Below are 19,622 nucleotides of genomic sequence, written 5' to 3'. Positions count from 1 at the left end.
CCCGTCTCTGGTTCCTGGTTCTCCTGCTGCAGCCCCATCTCTGGTTCCTACTTCTCCTGCTGCAGTCCCGTCTCTGGTTTCTGGTTCTCCTGCTGCAGTCCTGTCTCTGGTCTCCGTTCTTGGTTCTCTAGCTGTAGTCCTGGTATCCGACTCTCCTGCTGCAGTCCTGACACCCGACTCTCCTGCTGCAGTCCTGACTCCAGCACCTGCTGCAGATCTGGTTCCTGGCTCGTCTCTCGAGGTCCTTGCTTCTGGCCCTTTGGCTGAGGTCCTCGCTCCCGGCTCGGCTGAAGTCCACACTCCCGACTCGTCTTCGGCTGAGGTCCACACTCCCGACTCGTCTTTGGCTGAGGTCCACGCTCCCGACTCATCTTCGGCTGAGGTCCACGCTCCTGACTCATCTTCGGCTGAGGTCTACGCTCCTGACTCTTCTTCGGCTGAGGTATTTGTCCCTGGCCCGACCGCAGAAGATCCCGGCCATCTGAGACCCTCACTCCATACCCGTCTGCGAAGGTCTTCGTCCCTGGCCCGACCACAGAAGATCCCGGCCAGCCTGCGACCTTCGGCTCACGTCTCCTGTCTCGAGGGGGTCCTGGAGGACGCCCCTCACGCCGCCCACCTGAACGTTGGTCCTGTACTGGACGGCCTCCCGGCCGCCCACCTGAACGATGATCCTGTACTGGAAGGCCTCCCAGCCACCCCCCTGACCTGCTCTTAGCCAGTGGATGGTCTCCTGACCGTCCACCTTGACTGTGGTTGGGGTTCCTGTTTTTGTGTTTAGCTACCCAGGTTTTCCTGTCGGTTTTTTGTTCTTCTGGTCCTATGTGTTTCTCTGTCTTGGTTTGTCCCACCTCCCACCCAAGTTGGATGTAGCTTGTCCTTGGGATGTCTGGAGCCATCCCTTGAGTGGGGGATACTGTGGGGTTTTGGTTTGGTCTGTTTCCTCATGTTTCCTGCACTCAGTGTTTTCCCTTGTGTTCAGCCCCTGTCTCACCTGTGTCTAATGTTAATCACTGCAGGTGTCTGTCATTGTCCTAATCAGAGTGTGTGTATATATTCAGTTCACTGGTGTCTTGTCTTTGTCTCGGGATTATCCTTCCATGGTGTCGTGTTCAGCCTTTTGTCCTGTCAGCCCTGATCTGCCTGTTTCCAGTTTTGTGAGTAGCTGCCCTGTCAGAATTTTGATTTTGTTTTGTTTAATAAATATATTTTTTTTATTATCCCTCGAGCATCTTCGTCATCCTCCTGCATTAGGTTCAAACACTCCTGACGGCCGAACATGACACTCCCGGGGAGAGTGGGAGGACAAGAAATTAACTTCTTGGTGGACACAGGAGCCACCTACTCTACAATCATCACAGCTCCTGTCAACTACCTATCCACAAAGACTGTGTCATTAATGGGGTTCTCAGGGACAGAGCAACGTCTGCCCTTGACTGTACCACTGTCATTTCAGATAGGAACACAAAAATTGCAACATCCATTTGTCTGTTCACCTGCAACACCAGTCAACTTGATGGGAAGAGACTTACTGATAAAGTTGGAGGCAACTGTACTCTGTGGGGCACAAGGGGTGAGGGTTCAATTCCCAGATGGCTCCTATTTGTGATGTGGTGAACAGTGCACAGATGAACAACAGTACTTGATACAACCAGTGGCTCCTGAACATGCTGATATCTACTGGGGCCGCATGACTGCTGAAGGGTCTTGTCCACTGCTGAAGCTGTTCCAACAATGGAAGCCTTGGATCCTGAGTCTACGCACCTATGTCTCTCCTCCCAATCCCCCTCATGTCACGCTCTTCTATGACAGAAGCCACGCAGACTGGTATCAAGAAGAGTTTACAGCTCAATTGGAGGGTAAGATTTAGGCAATTCACACACAAAACATTTATGTGGCCCCGGCTGGGTTGGCAGCAGCGGTGGAGTTAACTCATGAACAATTACTGTGGTATCAAATGAGTGATAAAGCTGTTCCTCACATATCTCTCTCTCTCCATGTCGAGCACGAAGCAAAGGAGCTGGGAGGAATGGTTAAACATTCCCTGGCAGCTACGGACTGGGTTCCCACCGCAGTACCAGGTCTGTGCTTTTCAAATTCTTGTGACAGATACAGAATCTCCTCTCACACAGAAGAACAGGTGATGCTGGAACACGAGTTGTTGGCTTGTGACTATGGGAGAGAGAAGACTGATCATCATTCTGCCGCAGCAATGTTGGCCTCCATACCTGAAAGATTATGGGCCATCTCCCCACGGACGTGGGGAAGACACAGTGCAGCCCAATCACCTTTCAGGTAAACACAGATACACCCATTTGGGTCCCACAATACCCACATAAACAAGCAGAAGAAGGACTTGTAGACTGCAGGAGTTTTAGAACCCTCGCAGTCTGAGTGGAACACACCCACCTTGCCTGTAGAGAAAAAAGGAACCGGTAAGTATCGAATGGCACACCATCTACGAGCCATTAATGCAATATTAAAAACACCCACAGTACCTGTTCCAAATCCTTATGTCTCTATCTCATCCCTAGACCCTACACACCACTGGTATAAAACTGCAGAGATTTATTCTCATTTACATATAAAGGACAGCAGTGGCACTACACTTGACTCCCACAAGGATTTGCTCTGTCTCCAGGTATATTTAATCAGGTGTTAAAACATGTACTGCAGTCTTGCCCTCTCCCCAGAGACACCAGACTGATCCAATATGTGGACAACCTGTTGTTGGCAGCACCCACACCTGACACCTGCATAGAAGCAACTAGGTTAGTGTTGGAACATCTACACAAAAATGGCTTTAAGGTTAGTAAAAATAAATTACAGATTGGCAGAATACAGGTCTCCTTCTTGGGACGAATAATCTCTGCAAGAACCACTAGCATGTCCAAAACTCATAAACAGAGTATCTTGACACACGCCAACCCGACATGTGTAAAAGACATGCTTTCCTTTTTGGGCCTAACGGTACAGCAGAGGGTATATTCCTGAATACACAGATTTGACACAACCCCTGAGGGATTTGGTCAAAGAGCAAGGCATGAAAAACTTGTCATCTGCAGCAGAACTGACATTACTTGATTACAACCTACCCTTCTTTTTAGATGTTTCTGTAACAAAACTAGCCATAAATGGGTTGGGTTTTTTTTTTCAGAAAAAAGGGGGTGAAAGAAAATTACTACAGTACTTATCAACAATGATGGATAATATGGAAAAACGGCACCCCCCATGCACACAACACGCAGCAGGGATTGCAAATTTAATTCTGAAAACAGCACATATTGTCATGGGACATGCCTTACAGGTACTGACCACACACAGTGTAGTGGCATATGTAAATTCTCAATGCTTTACTACGACTGCTAAGCCCCCAACATCACCTTCACACATGAAGGAATTAACACGGCGGACTGCATCTCCGAAGGTGAACCGCACCAGTATGAAAAGCTTGTGACCACACTGGAAAAAGTAAGACCGGACCTGCAAGCTGACTAACTAATTTTTCTCTCAAATTTAAGCTTTGTCCAGTTGATTTAAATGCCTGTATATAAATTGTTGTTTGTTTATCGATGACATGCGAAGGATCCGACGTGGCTGAAGGTTTAAAGTAGGGCTGCAACAACGAATTGATAAAATTGATAAAAATCGATGATTAAAAGTGTTGGCAACGAATTTCGTTATCGATTCGTTGTGTCGCGCGATTATGCATCTTTCACGGCGCTGCGGATCCGTTTCGTTTTGTTCACCTGCAGTTCATTGTAAATGCTGACTGACTGAATAAAGTTTGAAAAAAAAAAACTGCAGCGCGAGTTGAACAGAGTGAGGGGGGCAGAGGAAGAAAAGCAGAGTGTTTTCAAAGCAAAATAAGTAAATTTTACAAATGACCGACGCAGCGAAAACCGTTCGACCCAAGTCCTCCAAAGTGTGGGAGAACTTCACAAAGATAAAAAATGAGAAGCATGCCGCTTTGAAAATCGCCGACACGACACGGGAGAACCACGGAAATAAACGTAAACATGTCGGAGTCACGAGGAGGAAAGAGCTCAGCAGCTGATACAACTCGTCCTGTGTTGCAGGTGAGTCTCTACAATTTAACAAATTGTTCTGTTTCCAAGAGAGAAAACGTAATGTCAGTCTCTCTGGTAGATGAAGCTATCTGATTAATGACGGTGATAGAGAACGTGTGTTACTTTTTATTTAATTTAATTGGTACACGCAGTGTTTAAATGTGATTTATAAATAAATCTAACACAAGGATAATAATTTAATGATTAAGCTTCAACTTTTAATTTGCTGGCAAAGTCTGAAGACACTGCAGGTATGGCAGGATGAATTGCATTTAAACAGGAATTAAAGTAATTTATTACATCTACTCAAATGTGTGTGTAATTAAGTATTTTATATATGTGTGTGTGTGTTTAATTGCTCTTTTAGCTACTTTTGCCTGAACCTAACACTGTAAGTGTAACAAGGCATTTCTTGAGTTGCTGTAAATTATGATATAATACATATTTACTCTCTCATTCCAGAAAACAACAACAAACAACAACATTTCATGACGGAAACGCATCATGGACACCACAGCAGCAGCTGTCTTCACTGAAAAATCCTTAAATGATCTTCACTGACATGAGGCTTCTGTCGATGGTTGAAGACGAAGGCTTTTCTACAATGATCCAAACTTTTAATCCAGGTTACAATATTCCACACTTTTAATCCAGGTTACACTCTTCCCTCAAGAACCAAGATGGCCGCGCTCAGAGCAGTTGCAGCTTCACAGGCTCCCGGTACCATCCCAGTTTTTAGAAGTTTTGATATTGACTCTGTGCCTGACTCTGCGCGATTTATGCGTGTGAACTATAGCCGAACCGAACTGATGAGAATAGGAGCGGATTTGCCACGAAATATAGCAGAAATCAGCAACAAACTCAAAGCTACGCTCGGCAGAATGCAGATCTTAAAGTCATCTACCTGGAAGCTGCAGCAGAGGCGTTCCAGCGGGCAGAAGAGGAAGCGCTGCTCCCGGCTTAAGAGGAGAGGATGCCGGGCGGGGGTTATGGTGAGGCTACGAGCTAACGCTAAAGCCGGTAAACTCCCCATGCCGTCTCTCTTTCTGTCGAATGTCCGCTCGTTGGACAACAAGGTGGATTTACTTCGTCTGAGAGCGGGCGCCTCAGAAGAGATGAAGAAGTGTGCAGTGCTTTGCCTCACGGAAACGTGGATTACAAGTGAAACGCCGGACTCAGTCTTCCAGCTGGATGACAGACTTTTTTTTCGAGCGGACCGCTGCAGCGAGCTAACGGAGAAATCACGGGGGGGCGGAGTGTGCATTTACGTGAGTAAAAGTTGGTCCACGAACTGTACTGTTGTAAATAGCTCATGCTCGAAGGCTTTGGAGCAAATAACAGTGAAATGTCGGCCACATTATCTACCCCGAGAGTTCACAGTGACTTTTATCACAGTTGTTTACATTCCTCCGGACGCTAATGCTAATGAATCACTACAGGAGCTTCATGATATCATCAGCTTGCTGCAGAACAAACACCCCGAGGCTCTTTACGTTGTAGCCGGAGACTTTAACCACGTGAATCTAAAGGACTGTCTCCCAAGCTTTAATCAGCATGTGACGATTCCGACACGTGGAGACCGCACGCTGGACCGTGCTTACACGAACGTAAAAGATGCATACAAAGCCGAACCCCGCCCCCACCTAGGACTGTCAGACCACATCTCAATCTTCCTGGCTCCTGCTTACATGCCCCCGCTGAGACGCTCCAGACCGGTTCAAAAGAAAGTTAAATGTTGGATCCAGGACAGTGGCCCCATACTGAGAGATTGTTTTGACCGAACAGACTGGCAGGTTTTCAGAGAAGCTGCTGAAAATGGAGGTTCGCTTGATCTTGACCAATACACATCCTCAGTACTGGGTTACATTAGTACATGTACTGACACAGTCTCCACTATCAGAAATGTTAAAAGCTACCCAAACAGAAAACCTTGGCTGAATGCAGAGGTGCGTACCCTGCTGGAAGCCAGGAACACTGCCTTCAGGTCTGGAAACTCAGAGGAGCTGAGTAGGACAAGAAAAGAGCTGGTTGCTGGTATTAAGAGGGCCAAGGCCACATATGCAAAGAGGATCGAGGGTCAATTCATCTCACAAGACCCTCGGAGCATGTGGAGGGGCATTAAGTGCATAACAGATTATAAAGGAAGGAGTGAACAATGTCCCAAAGACCCATCTCTGCCTGATGCCCTCAACAAGTTCTATGCACGCTTTGAAGAACCGAACAGACCACCCAGCACCAGACTCACCTCACCACCGGATGAAGAGCATCTCAGCGTGACCTCAGCAGAAGTAAGGAGTACCTTCAGGAGGATTAATCCGCACAAGGCAACTGGCCCAGACAACATCCCCGGAAAAGTGTTGAAGGAATGTGCTGATCAGCTCTGTGAGGTGCTGGCAGACATCTTTAACACCTCACTTACCCTGGAGACAGTTCCCACCTGCCTGAAGACTGCCACCATCATCCCAGTCCCAAAAAGCTCTACAGTGACTGGTCTGAATGACTATCGGCCAGTGGCCCTCACCCCGATAGTCGCTAAATGCTTCGAAAAACTGGTCATGACTCACATCAAAACAACCATCAACATCAACGAGGACCCTCATCAGTACGCATACCGTGAGAACCTATCAACAGAGGATGCAATCTCCTCTGTGGTCCACACTGCACTCAACCACCTGGAGCAGAAAAACTCTTACGTCCGTATGCTCTTTGTGGACTTCACATCCGCCTTCAACACCATGATCCCCCAAACCCTGATGGACAAACTATCCACACTAGGACTAAGCCCCTCCATCTGCAACTGGGTACTAGACTTTTTAACAAACAGACCACAGTTAGTGAGGATCCACAACCTCTCCTCCTCCACCATAACCCTCAGCACTGGCTCTCCTCAGGGATGTGTGTTGAGCCCCCTCCTGTTTACTCTGCTCACATATGATTGTGCAGCTACCCATCCAGGCTGTCACATTGTAAAGTTTGCAGATGATACAGCGGTGGTGGGATGCATCACAAACAATGATGAGTCCAGCTACAGGCAGGAGGTGGAACACCTGGAGAGCTGGTGCAGAGAGAATAACCTTCACATCAATGTGAAGAAGACAAAGGAGATGATTGTGGACTTCAGAAGGAACAAAAACACCTACACCCCCCTGAACATAAGAGGATCTGCGGTGGAAGTGGTCTCCAGCTACAAGTACTTGGGTGTACACATGAATGACAACCTCAGCTGGAGCAACAACACCACCAGCCTGATCAAGAAAGCTCATCAGAGACTCTACTTCCTCAGACGGCTGAGGCAAGCTGGTCTGGGAAGCTCAGTCCTCACCTCCTTCTACAGGTGTGCAGTGGAGAGCATCCTGTGCTCGAGCATCAATGTGTGGCATGGAGGCTGCACAGCTGCAGAAAGAAAAGCTTTGCAGAGAGTGGTGAAGGCTGCACAGAAATCTGTTGGAGTCAGTCTCCCCACCATCACAGACATCTACACCTCCAGATGCAGGAAGAGGGCCACCTGCATCATGAAGGACCCCACCCACCCAGCACACACACTTTTTGCCCCACTCCCCTCAGGAAGGAGGTTAAGGAGCATTAAGTGTAGAACCACTAGACTGAGGAACAGCTTCTACCCTGAGGCTGTTAGACTCATGAATCTCTAATTAGAATAATCACTGTGAAAAACCATATCATGTTGCTGCTGATCTGTTTCATGTTGCTGCTGATCTGTTTCAATGTTGATGTGTTCATGCGTGCACATCTGCTCACAGACTCATGTTCATGTTTGTGGTGATGTTCAATGTTTTATGTTATGAGTGCTTAGTGTATATTTAGTTGATGTTTTTCTTAGTTCATATCTTAGATGTTATTACTGTTTTTCTTATACATTTTATTGTTGGATGTAACTGGGACCCTGTGTACATAATTTCGCTCCACCACATGTACCACATGAGGTGCGAATGACAATAAAGAAACTCTGACTCTGACTCTGACACATTTTACAAATTAGCTACATATTGTGCAGGTATAAAGATACATTTGTATATATTTTTGTGTACATTTATTTTTTTAAGCTATGTGACTAACTTTTATTTTTTATTATTCAATATTTTACTAACAGAACAGTCAAATAGCAACCTGTTTTTTGTGTGAATTGCTATGTCAGTCAAATGTTCAATTTTGGAATAAAGGGGTGGAAATTAAAACTTTTTTTTGTTTTTTCCGATTCATCGGAAAAAAATCGTCCGATGAATCGATTATTGAAATAATCGTTAGTTGCAGCCCTAGTTTAAAGCCCCTTGTAAAAATTGTGATGTCATTTTTGCTGACGTTAAAATCTTTACAAGAAGCATGCTCAGTCCGAAAGATGTTCCGAGTGTAATTGCTCGTCGCTCTTTACTAGAAACACGTTAAAACTTGGACATCTGGAAAGCGTCAAGAGGTGTGGTCATGTGACAGTTCGAAGAAAACTCTACTGGGTTTTTGGGTGCCTGTGGGGAGTTTTTTGCTAACTCCTCGAAAGAAGTTGATGACCTCGGGTTTCTGTTTATTATAGCCTCCTTAGGTCTGTAGTTGAAAACAGACTGGTCAGCAATACATCACTAAGCAGCTTTTTGTTTTTTCTCTTGTGCTCGCGGCTGTGCTTCTGATATGGCAGAATCCTTAAAATAAACACCTATATTTGGATGATTCCTAGAAAAAATCTAGAAGAATACCTGCAGATGACCATATGGAGCTGTTATGGTTAAAGACAGGGACTGATAGCTTTTTAGAATAGGCAGTGATGGAAATGTGTTTTTATAAGTTGAGGGACAAACAAGAACCTTAGTTAAAAAGGTATAGAGAAATATAGCATTATAAGATTCAACTTGTCTGCTGGCCTCCTTAGATAGAGAACTTTACTAATTGGCTTTTATGTATGTGAATATTTCTATAAAGTGCCCTGAGACAACTTTGTTGTTATTTGGCGCTATATAAATAAACTGAATTGAATTTAATAAATGCCATGTATATTTGTTGCATGAATGATGTTGGAGTGTGAGTGAGTGTCTGCTGTACGAATGATAGTGTGTGTTTGTTAATGTATACCTAATATGGGTTACTTTACAGATGTATAAGATTGAAAACTGATAACTTTGGCAGCCATCGAGTACAAGGTCACTTAATGACAGGAAATGTACACAGACTTATAAAACCAAAGGCAGAGGAAAAAATCATCACATCAGGCATATAATTGGTAAGTGACCTTTTTATACTAACATAAATTTATTTAAATAACTTTTCAAGACCAACATGTACATTTCAAACTGGTAGCCCAGACAGAAAACAGAAATCTCCGCACTCAAGTTGATAAAAAAGGGGAATCCCTGCAATGTTCTGGTCCTGATCTTACTTCTTCCAGTAGTATGTGCAAATTTTTTGCATATCCAACTATGGGGGCATTGAGCTGAATTACACCTTGGGCAAGGTAACCACCTTCCGGTTCGACCTGTGCAGTGTCATAGCATGTGGAGAACACCAGGCCAGCTGGAGAGGGTATAATCTTTATTTGTGTGTGACGACATTTAACCAAAAAAGATGTATGGATAAATTGCATGCACTGGAGGCCTGGTGCCTGGCCTGGAGCTCAGTGATCGCCTATACTAACCCATTTTGGACCCCAGACTACTCAGCCACGTATGCACATAAGCTACGGGACGGACTATCCTGTGTCTCCCTCCAAAGGGGGCAACTGACAGATAATGAACAAGGAATTAACCCGGTGATGTTGTCAATCGATTGACTCCATACAGGGTTCTTTGACAATCAATTTTCCTCAGACAGCAGCATATACTTTACTTTGGGTGTAGAAATGTCAGGGAAAGACTCCCACAGGGTCATTAGGATAAACTTAATGAAAAACAAACCAACCAATGATAAGGATTCTCAAACACAGATAGCAGGGGCAGAAAAGGTTGAATCAAAGGGACCAGTAGTCACCTTTGATTACTCCAATCTGAAACCTCTTGATTTAGTACATATTGCAACTGGGTTCTCCGATTCTAACTTGTGGTTGGAATGGATGGCAGCAACTGCCAAGCAACTGCAAAGAGCACAACATGTCAAACTGTATAACTTGCGCAGTGGGGAGACCAACCCTGTACACCAAACCGGCTCCCTTACATCAGTCTGATACCTGGGGTTTAACTGTATGATGAAACTGACCAAAACGACCACTCCAGAAAATTGTACGACGCTCGCCAGCATTTTCCCCCCAATAGATAATGATACTAGAGTAATAACGACTACACCAGTGAAGGCCCCATATGTTTGTTTTAACTTTACTCCCTTGTAGTGAAGACGCGTCTTGAGTTTTTGTTGTATCTCTGTTGGTTTGGGGTAAGAGGGTCTCCTTTCAGCTGAAAGCTTTAATAAATGTTGGTAATACTTTTTAACTTGAATCTCTCTGACTGATTATTGTGTATTGTCTCCATGTATCTCCGAACCAATGAGAGGAACAGGTGAATAGGCTAAAAAGTCTGAGTTGTGTTGATTTTCCTCGACACAGCCAAAACCAGCTGCTCACATGATCAAGAAAGACTATCAGCCTAACGATGGATCATTAGCACCTTGATGGCTGTTTGCTATTCACAGGGGGCTGAGTGATACTTGCAATAACAGCATTGTAAGAGGGGGACAGTTGAACACGGAGGCCCCCACCCATTTTTAATGATGGATGATTTATTTTCGCAAAGATGGCCTCCTTTACTCCTCTCTCAAACTCAAGATTATGTTAAGTAAAGTCTTCTTTCATCCCACTGAAGCAGATGCACGAGAGCTTTAGTGTTAACGTTTTAAAAGACTTCAGCCTTACAGTAATTATTGCTAAATGATTACTATTTTTTTTTCTTGTTTTAATTACAAAGACTCGTTTTATGATGCTATGAAGGTATTTTGTTGCTAAAGCCTGTATGGTTCTGACATGTAATCAATTGACACATTTTCTAGGTTTTATCTGTCCTTAAATGTAACTATACAATCTGTTTAAAAACTAGGCTTATTGTCTTGTTTTTTAAACTCGTCAGAAAAAAGTGATTGTGCTTTTTTTCTCACTAAAAGTCCTCACATCTATAAGAATGATTGAAAAATGAGTGAAGAATATGTTTTTAGACCAAATCTTGTGTTGTGCTTTCTGGCACTTTTACAAAATTTACAACAAGAGTAAAATTTGCTAACTTAAATGGTGATTATTACTTTGTTGTTTGTGTGTAAAACAAAAGGTTATAATGTGAAACTAAGAATGGTCTGAATAAATCTGGAGATAAAAAGGCCTAAATGAGGGGCGAACACAGCGGCAATTTTAGTCTGTTTTTGGGGGCTGCTGAAGAAACCCCTAAATCTTAGCTCAGCACCCTGGAAAATTTAAGAAATCATCCTTATGATTTTGTAAGAAAACTCAGTTCTCAAACCTTAGATACACCAAAATACTGAATAAATTTGGAATAAATGATGACAGTCTTAAACGGGCCAGTAAAATCTATGATTTTTTTTTTGTTTGTTTTTGCACGAGACAGATCCTCAACACCACCTGTTAATCAATCCAGCAGGCTTATCAGCAGCTGACCAATCGGGTGACCTCAATTTGTCTTGAAGTGAACGCCCCTGTTTTGCATTACAAACATTTTACGGTCAGAGGGATTTTTTGAAAAATCATCAGAAAAATGACTAAACATGGTCAGTGAAGAACATGTACTTCAAACAGCGTTACCCTGTGTGTTTAGCGAGTGGAATACAGTTTAATACATTTCACAAACTAAATTGGAGCCTGGAAAAATGTAAAAGATGATAAAGCCCTTCAGCCGGCCTCATGATCAGCTGATTACAACAGTTATAAACAGGAAGTACCACATGTTCATCTGTACGAAGATAACTGCAAGTAAATCCTCCATTTTCTGTCAAATTACATTGTATGTAATTATGTAATGGTCAAATTAAAGGTTAATGCTTAAAGTTAGTTGTGTTTTGTTTTGTGTGTTTTTATGTAGATATATATTGTAACTTCTGGTTACACAAGTTTAGTTTTTGTTACGATCAGTTAATACTGTTTTTGTACAAAGCGTTTAATAAGTTGTGTAATGTAAATTGGATTTCTATCTCTGTAGCACCTTAGATTTAGATTCTAAAATCGCCCCTAGTCAAAAATACCAAAACAATATTTTGATCACAAAATTTAGATCTGCAAACGCAGAAGCTGAGTTTCAGCCCAAGTAGCATCCTCTCCAAGTGTAAATTGCATCTTAACACCATGTCAAATTACAAATCTGTTGTGTTTGGTTTACTGAGCACAAGTAGAAGACAAAATTTGTAGTTTCCTTAGAAGGCAACACGTCATGCAAACACAGAGAACAACATTATCTCACCTACAACAACCTCTAAAGACTCCATCCATCCATCCATTTTCTTTACCCGCTTGTTCTATTTTGGGTCGCCGGTGCCCATGTCCAGCAATCACTGTGCGAGGGGCAGGGTACACCCTGGACGGGTCGCAAGTCCATCACAGGGCCACATAGAGACAAACGAGACAAACAACCATTCACTCTCTCACTCACACCTATGGACAATTTAGAGTTACCAATCAGCCTAACATGCATGTTTTTGGTCTGTGGGAGGAAACCGGAGTACCCGGTGAAAACCCACGCATGCACGGAGAGAACATGCAAACTCCACCCAGAAAGGCCCCTGGACCGGGGTTTGAACCAGGGACCTGCTCGCTGAGAGGCAGCAGCTCTACCAGTTGCGCCACCGTGCTGCCCTCTAAAGACTCATGATTGTGAATGTTTTGTGTTTAAAAATAAACTCATCAGCTCATTACACCTATCTGAAAACGCCCATGGACAAATTTCAACATCTTGATGTCGAAGGCATATGTAATGTGTCTATAAATGTACTTGCTGGTAGAATTTTTGATGTCTCAAATCGTGTCCATCTTTTTTGTAATACCACTATCCATCCTCATGGTTCTTCCCTTTTTCTATCTAAAAGTATTCTGATAAAGAATAAGGGCCCGTGCTTTTTAGCAGCAGCAACGTGCACTCCGCCCATCTTTCGGATGACTGTACGAACATAATCTTACTGTATTTCAGTACAATGATAATAAAGCTTATTCTGATTCTGATCCCTCATGGACGCTCTTAACTTTTAGCCCCTTATTTATTCATTCAATAGAAGGCAAGTTTGTATTCATTGTAAGTCTTGAGACACTGACATAATGTTAAACATCACGTGTCCAATTACACCATCCACCTCACTTCATGCATGTTTTTATGATATCTACTTAGATTTTTCTACGCTTTGCTTTCTCTATCTGCCTGAATCCAATACTGATTTTTCCATTATGCATTATTTTCACAGCATCTAACAGCAAGCAGAGAGGGTGCATCTGTGTATGAATTTGTGCATTTAAATGTGTGCATGTGAATGTGTGTGTATGGTGATTGTCATGGATAGATGGTGGATTCTATAAATAAGAACACATGGGGGCATGAGGAGTGGACTTAAGTCTACTCGTACAGAAACAGGTGTCTTGGATCACATTTCTCTCAGTGAAAGATCAGGCCTGCCACTCTTCACAAGGCTGCTGTAACACATGCACATACCAGACAAATACGGTTATGGTAAAGGTAAGCTGTGCAGCAATGCTCATTTTGTTGGCATATTAATAAGCAAGGTCAAAGGAGCAATGACATTCTAACCATTCTGACCCCATATTGCACTTGAATGCCTTTATTTTGATGCTTGAGCTATCTGACCGAGGTTAACACCGCCGGGCCATTAACAGCCAACAGATGCTACAAAACATTAACAAGAGTGTGTTCACTTCAACCTCATGACTTAGAAGGGATTATATAAACTTAAAACACACAGAATATCAGATCCATGTTCCCTTTTAAGTTATCTTTGTCTTTTTTGATGTGTTTAATGTCTCTTTTATTCTGATTTTTTTTACTAATCTTTTTAATTCTGTTACATTCTATTTATCTTCTTATGAGTGAATGTCACAAAGTGTGAATGATTTCTAAGCTGAACATTATGAACTGTGGAAAACCTGAAATGACAATGAACTGAACTGAAATAAAAGATTGTGCTTTGCATAGCATGTATTCACAATAAACCATCCATCCATTATCTTTACCCGTTTATTCCATTTTGGGTCACGGGGGTCGCTGGTGCCCATGTCCAGCAATCACTGAGCGAGGGGCGGGGTACACCCTGGACGGGTCGCAAGTCCATCACAGGGCCACATAGAGACAAACGAGACAAACAACCATTCACTCTATCACTCACACCAAGGGACAATTTAGAGTTACCAATCAGCCTAACATGCATGTTTTTGGTCTGTGGGAGGAAACCGGAGTACCCGGAGAAAATTCACAATAAACTATTATTTAAAAATAAATAAAAATGGACTCAATTTACAAGATGGTAAAATAAAAATGTAAAACAAAGCGGAGTGTTTTACCCAGAATTTGACAAGAAAAAAGGCATTGTGTGGTCCTTTGTCAAAGAGCTCTTTCAGGCCCCCCTTCTTCTCCGGGAACTTGTCATAGATCTGCCTGATGTCCACCGACTCCAGATAAGGGTCACTATAGCTGGGGTTGGACTGGCCGATATGCACAAACAGGTGCTTGTTGAACTGGAGAGAAAAAAGGCCAACAAAAACAGCCACATGTCTAATCTGATCAGGTCCAATTGATAAAGAAGTTCTGTATAATTTGAAACATCTGTTAAATTAAATCTACTACTACTGAAACATTAAATTATATACACTATAAAATTCTATCAAGAATCCTAAAATAGCCTCTGTTTTTCTTCCTACTAGTTCTATTCATGACTTCTTCTGCGACAAAATACACAGTTTGTCGGTGTAAAACCACAATATCTTGTCAATGTCAATGAAAATATTTTGTATTATTATTGTTTTTAAACTGCTGGCTATTATTTTTAAGTGGGACATTTTTAAGGCATAAAATACAGAAATGCTTGATTTTTATATCTACTGTATGTTCCGTAGTATTCACGGACAAAAAAGAATATGAGAAATAAAAGTTAGATTTTCTACAACAAGCCCAGAGGAATGTGTATGCTGCATTAGAAAGCAACAAAACAGTCAGTTTTGCTTAGAAGCACAAATAAAAAAGATCTTATTGGTTCAAATTGCACTTTCCCAGTCACCATCTGTAAACTGAAATACAGCGGATATGTGTGATCAAAAGTTAGTCACAGTGTGCAACATCTAATTTTCTCTGTACTTCTACAATAAATACCATCGTCCTCCAAAGGTGGATGGACACTCACTGTCTCTGAGTCCTGAGGTTGCTCTAGGAAGGCTGAGAACTCCAACATTCGCAGCTTGGAGCTAGCGATGCTTCGGCCCTGCCAAGGGGGTGCACCAGGGGACATAGACAGCCCTGCTGTGCTTTCATAACCTGCAAAACACAAATGAGTGACTGTCCCGCTCAAGTGTGACCAAGTTTAAATTGAAAATACATTTAGACTGCAGCTAATTCTCTGAGCTTTGCATAAACCCATCATGGTGACCTGGGCTGTTCCATCATTGACTTGACAGGGTTCTGTCAACACAGCAGAGGGGAGAAGGAGCACCCACCTGTTATTGGGGCGGGGCCGGACGCTTGCATGGCGTAACTCTGCTGGGAGAAGGGCTTAATGCTGGAGAGGAGAGACAAGCGAGAGAGGGAGAGGCATGTTATTCTCCACCTCAGCCTCATGACCCCATCTCATATACAAATTGGACTGCCTGACCTCGAGGGACGCGGGACACAGAGTGGAATGCTGAATGTCAAACAGCTGAGAACTTTTCTTACTAATTGCTCTGACTTGTTTTGGTTTGTTCTGAAATTTTCTTCCTGACTGAAACCCATCTGATGATTATTAAGCTAATCACATAACAAATGACTAATGAAAAAAGAGGGCTAAAAACCTACTTACTCTTCATAGCCTCCTGGCTGCCCTGGAAGGGTCCCATGCCAAAACTGGAAGAAGCAAAACAGTGCTAATTAAATAAAGTAAATTCACCTCAACAGTAATCACAAATTAAATATTGTCAGACAGCTGAGGTCAGATTTTCTCTTTGGCTACTCACTCAACACAGAATGATGATACAGTTTAGTTTGAAAAAGTTTTTGTTCTTTGTTCAACTCTATTTGAAAGCAACATATTTTACATTTGCATCTCTAATCGGGTTCTCAAAATGAACAAACGAATATTGAATTTTGATGCTCTCTACAATTAGGAAGAAAAGTTATATTTTTTCCCAAACGTTGACCTTGTGCACCTTTAAATTAGGAGAACTAAAAGAGGTTGATCATGTTCTTCACATCAGTCAAAAACATCTTAAAGTCAGACAAACTGTGTTCCCAAGACGCAAAAGTTGTCACATTATAAAACTAAAGAACGTAAAAAAATAAGAGGACTCTTTTCATGGGATTTGAATCTGGATCTTTTTGGGCTAGATTGTATTTATGATTTGGACTTTTTTTTTTGTATGGTGGTCTGAGATGAGTTTTGTGGTGAACTGGAAAACTGAATCAAATTGAACATAAAGTGAAAATAGCATCCCTGGAAAGAACACGTATCATCTGCTACTTCTTTTTTTGCCAAAGTGGTAAACAAAAACTTACATGATGAGCTCAGAATAAGTGTTGTGAATGGCTCTCAGCTACTACCACACCAAGGCTTATCTCATTAGCTGTAAATTTGACCGAGTTATAGCCATTTTGTGTTAGCTAATGTCAAATAGCTGTGATGGCTATAACAATGGCCAAGCTTTTAAACAGCAAGCTTTTTTCAACAAAAAAAAGTGCTGTAAGATGATGTAGGGAACACTGGTGGAAGACTCACCCCACCAGCAGTGGGATAAGCTGGTCTAGAGAGGCTCTGAAGAGCCATCTTGTTCTGGAAGGCAGTGGGTGAGATGATCTGAGCTGAGGACATGGTGGCCATACTCTGCAGAGCCTTGTCTTTGGCCGCCTGATCCTATAGAGAGAGACAGACGGCGGGCGTTAAGATAAACTGACAAAGGGACTGCACTCATCGTACCTCATGTTAGTCAACAGCCCACTTTCCTGCTAACAAAAGCAGAGCCCTAAAAGGGAAGATGAGAGGTTGGCCATCTTGCATCATTGGTGGGTCTCTGTCAGGCAGAGAGCTGGGGAGAAGGTAATATTACCGTCAAGGGCCTTTGGGTCAAGAGTTAAGTTTATTGCTTTGGCAGGGGCAAACCAGTGATGACAACTAGCTCCTGTTGGAGGTCATACTAGAAGTCAAGGTAGTGATTGGTGTAATACGTCTCTTCAGACTAATATCAAAACTGCAGCATACTGTTGTTGCTTTTCTTTTGGCTGCTCCCTTTGGCAGAGGTTGCCATTGAGAGCAAACTTATATGAAATATTTGGCAATTGTTTTGCCCTTCCTGACACAATCTGGGTCAAACCTGCATTCTAAAGACAAAACTGCAACATTTGCTTATCACTAATAAGAGACAGGTAAAGAAAAAGCACATCTAAAATGTCTCGTTTAATACAAAGTGCAACAGTTGTTGTTTCTGATCAACAGTTTCCAAACCGCAGAGAACTAAGTACTTGCCACACATCCCAAATGGGCAAGGCCACACAGAGCATTCTTCTTCTCTTCAGAACGTAGAACTGGCTAACACAAGGGCATAGCTGAGATATTGGGGTTGCATGTGGCAGGGGTCTCAGTTACACTAACGACATTTTAAAAAAAGGCTTGTCACAGGGACTAACCCTGTGACCGTCACAGAGCTCTGCCAGCTGAACCGTCATGGCTACCGTCCAAAGTGAAGGAGAGCAGGTTGTCTGCTGTGACTGTGAGCATGTGAGCATATGTGAATGAGAAATGTAAACTGAGAAAGTACTGATAGGAATGTGTGAGCTTTCAGCATACCACAGAGGAAAAAGCTTCCATTGTGGTAATCACCGAATACTAAGCATGAAGGGAATAATAAAGGGATTAATTTGTTTCATGACACAAGCCTGAGGTGTTGTTAAATACATTTACATTAATCTGAAATAGTTTCAGAGTCCCCTCTAAAACTGATGTCAATTTATAAAAGCCAGTTTATGTCTTTCTGATTGTAAAATGTAGAAATAAGGCAGGGATGCTCAAATACCTTCTTTTTTTTTTACAACTCTTTTTCATTATAAGAGGAAACATGAAAGGTGTTCACAGTTTTATATTCTTTCCATCTGTATTAACTTATGTTAAATACAGACCAGGATAATGCCAACTGAATAGCATTTTGATTTAAATAAGCTCTAAATAAGTCATAAGCTCTCAGAAATTGGTTTCTCAGATCACACCATTGGATGGATCTCTAACTATCTCTCAGAACAGAGGCAATGTGTTCAACATAATGGTACTTCATCCAGTTATTTAACAGTCAACAATGGTGTACCTCAAGGCTCAGACTTAGGACACAACCTCTTTACAATCTAGATAGGTAAGTAGGTAAAAACATCCCTGATGCATCCATACATTTCTATGCTGATGACACAGTTGTTTATTGTCGAGCTAAAACAGTTGCTAAGGCTTTCCAGCTTTTGCAATCTGCATTTATCATCATCCAGGCTGATTTGTTTTGCCTCAAACTTGTCCTAAATGCCAACAAAACCAAAGAGATGTTTTTTTTTCAAACAGGAAGTTGGTCCCAGCAGTTCTTCTTCCGATTTTATCCTCAAATGATGTCCTCATTCAGTTTGTTGATTCCTATAAATATTTGGGTATCTTGGTCAACTCGCATCTCTCTTTTAAGCTCCATGTGAAAAACCTAATAAAGAAACTGAAAGTTAAACTGGGTTTCTTTTTCAGAAACAGATCCTGTCTAACTCTGAATGCTAGGAAACACCTTGTACTTTTTCATTTACCTTTTATTTATCCAAGTAGTCTCATTGAGCCACGATAACTCATTTTCATGAGAGACCTGTTTAGGAAGCAGATGGTGGGGGTTAAGGGCCTTGCTCAGGGGCCCAGAGTGGGGTGAATGAGGGTGGAGGGAGGTGTGGGTGTTTCACCTTTTCCACCCTTTTTGATATTGACGGTATCGGGAGGTGAACCTGCGACTTTCCGATCACAAGCCCATCTTCTAACCTCTGCGCCACCACTCCCCCAATATCTGTGACTTTCCTTCCCTCCATTGATTACGGGGACATTATTTATATGAATGCTCCTACAAGCACCCTGCAGATGTTGGATGCTGTCTATCATGGTGCACTAAGATTCATAACTGGCTGTGATTATCGTACCCATCATTGCACCCTGTATTCACTGGTTAACTGGACATCATTAACTTCACACAGACTCTCCCACTCGTACATTTTCATCTTTAAATCGCTGCCTTCATACATCTCCTCCTACATGTCTCTGCGTGAGTGCAGCTACAGCGTATGCTCACAGGACATTATTACCTGCAGTGTTCCCTCAGTGCAGACTGCACGGACTGCAAAAGGGCCTTCTCCTACTCCGCTCCTGTTTCCTGGAATATCTTAC

The 19,622-nt window shown here is 42.6% G+C and overlaps 1 protein-coding gene across 1 annotated transcript in view; it reads right to left on the bottom strand.

The window, feature by feature from the left end:
• LOC119416411 (transcriptional enhancer factor TEF-3-like) overlaps positions 1-17,072 on the bottom strand; it is a 44,230-nt gene extending 27,158 nt beyond the window's left edge. The window contains exons 1-5 of the mRNA XM_037683650.1: positions 16,956-17,072; positions 16,044-16,087; positions 15,703-15,764; positions 15,393-15,523; positions 14,557-14,730 (exon numbers count right to left, since the gene is read on the bottom strand). Of these exons, the coding sequence (XP_037539578.1) occupies positions 14,557-14,730; positions 15,393-15,523; positions 15,703-15,764; positions 16,044-16,087; positions 16,956-17,057 (513 nt within the window). The 5' untranslated portion in view covers positions 17,058-17,072. The remainder of the gene's footprint in view (positions 1-14,556; positions 14,731-15,392; positions 15,524-15,702; positions 15,765-16,043; positions 16,088-16,955) is intronic.
• Between the last annotated feature and the right edge of the window lie 2,550 nt (positions 17,073-19,622).

This window comes from Nematolebias whitei, chromosome 10 (assembly GCF_014905685.2).
Source record: "Nematolebias whitei isolate Nwh7 chromosome 10, NemWhi1, whole genome shotgun sequence".
NCBI lineage: Eukaryota > Metazoa > Chordata > Actinopteri > Cyprinodontiformes > Rivulidae > Nematolebias > Nematolebias whitei.
Note: the sequence above shows the minus strand (reverse complement) of the source record. Positions and strands in the feature narration are given on the sequence as shown.